This window comes from Rutidosis leptorrhynchoides, chromosome 9 (assembly GCF_046630445.1).
Source record: "Rutidosis leptorrhynchoides isolate AG116_Rl617_1_P2 chromosome 9, CSIRO_AGI_Rlap_v1, whole genome shotgun sequence".
NCBI classification, from domain to species: domain Eukaryota; kingdom Viridiplantae; phylum Streptophyta; class Magnoliopsida; order Asterales; family Asteraceae; genus Rutidosis; species Rutidosis leptorrhynchoides.
Genome location: NC_092341.1, coordinates 154,878,410 through 154,883,480, shown reverse-complemented (window position 1 = coordinate 154,883,480; position 5,071 = coordinate 154,878,410). Strand labels below are relative to the sequence as shown.

At 33.9% G+C, this 5,071-nt stretch overlaps 1 protein-coding gene across 1 annotated transcript; it reads left to right on the top strand.

The window, feature by feature from the left end:
- Positions 1-1,655: 1,655 nt before the first annotated feature.
- Positions 1,656-4,221, top strand: LOC139868424 (uncharacterized). The gene is made up of 11 exons (XM_071856757.1): positions 1,656-1,732; positions 1,826-2,022; positions 2,108-2,199; positions 2,290-2,345; positions 2,464-2,553; positions 2,657-2,756; positions 2,845-2,949; positions 3,074-3,146; positions 3,235-3,398; positions 3,595-3,637; positions 4,115-4,221. Exons 1-11 carry the CDS (start codon positions 1,656-1,658, stop codon positions 4,219-4,221), a joined length of 1,104 nt encoding a protein of 367 aa, XP_071712858.1.
- Positions 4,222-5,071: the final 850 nt, after the last annotated feature.

Genomic DNA, 5,071 nt, shown 5'->3' with positions numbered 1-5,071 from the left:
TGGAACCAGGTCAGAAATAGTCTAAGGGGTTAAGCATCTGAAACTTCACATTTGCGCGGCGCGCATTCCTGGAAAAAGTGCTGTTTGCAGTATTTGTTAAGTCTCGAGTCAAACTTCAAATTTACCTAACTCATGAACCGAAAACATTTAAAACGCATGCCATACATCATTGGAAAGGTAATTTAACGAGGAATACAACTAAACATATTTCATCAACCAAAATCATCATTTACAAAAATCACAAGTTGAAAGTTCATTAAATGTTCACCATAAATGCTTTCAAGTTCATAATTGCACTTTGATGATTCGGAAATTAAATGCACACATGTGATACGCCATTTCGTAGGTATTTACGTATACAATACAACTAAACACTCACAAACAACATTGCTAAGCATTCAATGCATCAAAAGTTCATTTTACTTCTACCAAACCCTAACTCCAAATCCTAAATTTAACAATTATGTTTATGAAGCTTTTCATGTCAACCTACATACCAAATTGAAGTTAGTGATGCTAGTAACACATTTAATACATGCACTTTTAACATCTAACAACATTTAAGCAACTAAATCTCAAGATCAAACACACCCATTTCAAGTTTAAGCTAGTTACATCAATATGACAAGAACAAGCATATAAATCATATATTCATGTTAGACTTGAGCCATAAACACTAATTAACACTTTTATAAGTTAAAAACATCAAGGAAAAAGAATCTAGTGATTTTAGAAAGTTACCCAAACAAGATGAAATCGGTATGGAATTGAAGAGGAAGATGCAAGGATTCCAAATATGTAATTTGTTTTGAAGAACACTTGCTAGATTGAATATGGATGATGAGTCTATGATTTGGGTGTTTGTGAGCAAAAGTGAAAGTAATGAAATTGGGGAAGATGAAATGAATGGAGGAGGGTGAAGGTTGACTAGTTGACCTAGTTATTTCTTTGCCCTCTTGACAACATTGATCCCTCAAGTTTAAAAGCGGGTGCGTGAAATTCTTAAACGACATATTTTAAAACGCGTATTAACGGAAGATGTTATAATTATATAACGGACTTTAAAATAATTAAACGGAAAGTAAACGGAAAAAGACGGGATGTTACAAATTTTAATCGCAATAAATTCTTAAGATATTTATATTCCATTGGACTTATAAATATGAGCATCTTTATACGTTTTTATGTGTCAAGACGGCAAACAAAAGTTAAGACATTTGCTGTCGTGAGCTAACCGTGAGTTGATGTTCTTTTATTGTTTGATTCTGATTAAATTCTCAATTTCATTGAAATTGAATACCAGCACCAAAAGGCTCGAGGCTCTAATCACTACAAGAAAAATGAGCTTTAGTGACGAAGGCTATTGGTCACTAATAACACTAAAATGGTCACTAAATCAAGTTAGTGACCAAAATAGGTTGGTCACTTCTCGTCACTATAGATCCGTCACAAAATATTTTTAGAGACCAAAATACCAAAATTGGTCACTATAGTGACCATTTGTTTGGTCACTAATATCGTTTAGTGACCAAAATTTAGTGACCACTTTTTTAATGGTAACTAAATATCATTATTAGTGACCAAATATTGAGTCGTCACTAAAAGATCGTCACAAATGAGCATTTTTCTTGTAGTGAATTTTGGCCGAGTCTGTTATGTGTATTGTTGGTGAAAGGTGGCTTATTGAAAAAACGAGCTTACCCGAAACAGATAACTCTATTCCAGCCGAAAGGTATGCGAGTTATGTTACTGACATATTTTATTTCATCCCACATCAGAAAAAAGTGATTTTCTTTGTACCTTTCTTAGCTTCACCATTTTCCAGGTGTACATTGCTTGTTCTTGAAACTTCTAGAGTGGAAATTGCAGTTCTTCTCAATGACCTTCTGTATTTGAAATATGAGAAGTCTAAAGACTCGCAAGATGCTGAAACCATTCTTTTAAAGCAAAGAAATCTCGGCATTGCATTTTCATTAGTTGAAAAAACAATCAAGTTGATTTCAAGTGTCGCTGCGGATGAAAGTACGCCGTCAATGCTAATATTTCTGACCTCTGATATCATATCGGAAGCATAATCAACAATATGCCTAATTATTTTTATGTATAGGTAATATCATTAGTGACACAATGTTCACAAAGATCATCACTGGGCTTAATGAGACAGTTGGTGTGATTTTAGAATATCTTCGAGATGCCAAGGTAATATTAATAATTTTTTATGAATTATACCATTTATATGTGTTCAAGGTTACATAGTATACACGTATTCACGATTGTATGTTTTTGTAGGATCATGGACAACAGAAAGGAAATGATCTTCTTGCTTCAGTGAGGATAGTTGGGAGGTACATCGTATTTCTAACGCTTATATTGGTTTTTTTTTTTCTTTTTAACTATATTACAATTACAATTTTATATTGTTTTTCTTTTCTTTTGTCTCGTCTAACTTATTTCGGTTAGCAGTTACCTTGCAGAGACTCCGGCTGCATGCGGTGACAAGGTTATGGAACTTCTTGGATATATGGTTACGGTTCAAGGTGAAGATGAACAGAGGTGTGTTTTTTTTATATATATTTCATATTATTAATTTTTTATTTAATTTTTTTATACGAAATATATGGAGACTAAATTTAATTAATGTGCTTGTAAATTGTAGCCCCTTCTCTTTGGTTTGCTTCTTTCTTCCAGTGTTATGCCAAATAACAATGGAGATCGATGGATGCCGTCTTCTTGTTTCTTCTGGAGCATATAAAGCAGTAAGTTATTGTTTATGGGTTTTGAATCATTACATATGCCGCCTACTTATTTGTTCTAAATTAACCTGTTCATGTTTATAATTTGAAGGTCGTAGAGTGCCTGATTAAGCTGCTTTCAGAACATACTGGTTCAGTCGAAGATAATGGTCCCATTTTCTTGGCTTGTGATACCATGTTAAATATTCTTTTGAAGGTATGTTGAGCTCTATTACGATTATCTATATGTCAGTTAAATGTAATAATTCCTCTGATAAATGTTTTCATTGATGTCCATGGCCTACTTTTTTTTTTTTTTTTTTTTCGGTTGGCGTTATCAGAGGGGGCAGATTCAGCTACATTTGGATAATTCTTATTTCCTGATGTTATTGGGTGTGCTGTCATCATGGGCAGGTATCTTTTTTTTTTTTTTTTTTTTGGCTTTTGTTTTTATATTATTTTCTTAGCGATTTTAAGTTAATTTTAAGTTATTGTACATCAGAGGATGCTGTTAACATTTCTAGTACCATGATGGCTTCGAGCATTTGTGCTCTGATATTAGAATATACATCTGAGGTGGTTCTTCTATGTAATTCACACTTCAACCGTGATAATCTAATCAGTTTATCACATCTAATGATACGAAGTATGTCCACATTTGGTAAAGTAAGTTGTCTTGATGTTTCTTGTTTTGTGAGCATTTCATATTTTGGAAAATATTTAACATTTTCCATGTAGCAAATGAACAAACATCAACAGTAACAGTGGTTGTAAACTTGTAACAGATCTTGTTAATGTCTGAGTGCTTCAAGACATAGTTGCCAGTTTTACGTTTGACTAATTCTTTCCTTTTTATATTCAGGATGCTGAGTCGGAAGCAGATCTTCTTCAGATAGTCGTCTCAGGTATTTCAATTAATTATGAATAAAAAAAAAAAAAAAACTATTTGCTTGCACTTGTTACATTTTATCTTCTACTTACCCTTATTTGGTAGACGTGGCAATTTCTACCTATTTATAGGAAAATGGTTTGATGTTGATTATATTTTTTCTTTAACAATTCAATCAAAACATATAAAACCTCCCAAGTCCCAAGTCATTCTATTAACAAAAAACAATGGTATATCTTTTTATCTAGTAGTTTTTGTTAGTTATTAATCTCAAGGAGTAAAGATAGGAAAGCGTTTTTGGGTTGACTCGTTCTAACTATATTAACCAACTTGTGATCTTATCTCTTTGATTCGAGTCTTTACTGTCTACCCGGCATCAAAGTTATTTTTTAATGTGTATTCTCCTCATTTGCCAATTAAATTACGGAGTAGTTCTATATATTCATATCTTCTGCTATAGCTTTGCCTAAAAAAATTCTTCGTTTGTGCACAGGATATTCAAAGTGGGCTGATCGATATCCGCATGTCAAAGCAGCTGTTGAGAGAAATAGTATATTTCAGAGTTGTGCTGCTTTTAGAAACTTGGAAGATATGTTATGAAATAACTTAACATTTTGATGCATAAACATTTTTTTTTTTTTTTTTGTTATCTTTTTTTCTAACCTGTTCGTTTAATCTGAAGAGTTAACCTCATTCATACTCTCAGACTGCACAATTTGAATTAACAAGCCAACCTGATCAAGTTTTTAAATCGGAGTCTGAATTCTGCTGCACCTAAAATATGTCTACTTTTTTTTTTTTTTTTTTTTTTTTTTTTTTTTTTTTTTTTTTGGCAAAAAACATAAACTTCATAAAACACGAGAGCTTCATCAAAAAAATGAAGACTCGGACAAAGATACAAACGGGGGCACCGAGGCCAAAACAACACCACAACATAAGAGCTACAACAAATCAACCTCTAAACGCACTACACAACAACACAAGAACAACCAAACTAAACCAAACATACTCCTACACAAACAACACAAGATAAAACAAACTAAAACGCGAATAACAAAACGGGGACGACACTAACCATTAACAGTAGCCTTCACGACCGCCACTCCTTTACCCTTCTTAGTCCTAGACCTCGCACCTTCTTTATATTTCGGAAGCATCTTCGATCCAATCAACTTGCCCTCGACCCTAACCAAACCTTCAATATCCTTAACCGCCTCCTCAAAAAAGCTAAACACTTTACCCGACGAACCGCCATCACCTACACTCGCATTCGAAGCAGACCCCCGCCCAGGCCCCTGACCTAGCCCAGTCCCGATACTCGGCCCAACATCCTTGTTGCCACTCAAACCCACCCCACGACCCGTAAGTAATCTGCTATCGTTTTAAAGCACAAGTTACAATGACTAGCTCTACCATACACCTGGACTGTTTAGCCTTTTCTTACTGTCAT

Coding starts and splice junctions, on each gene's coding strand:
- LOC139868424 (XM_071856757.1), top strand. CDS start 1,656: ATGTGTATTGTTGGTGAAAGGTGGCTTATTGAAAAAACGAGCTTACCC. Junction 2,200..2,289: donor AATATCTTCGAGATGCCAAG/GTAATATTAATA, acceptor ATGTTTTTGTAG/GATCATGGACAACAGAAAGG. Junction 2,757..2,844: donor CTTCTGGAGCATATAAAGCA/GTAAGTTATTGT, acceptor TATAATTTGAAG/GTCGTAGAGTGCCTGATTAA.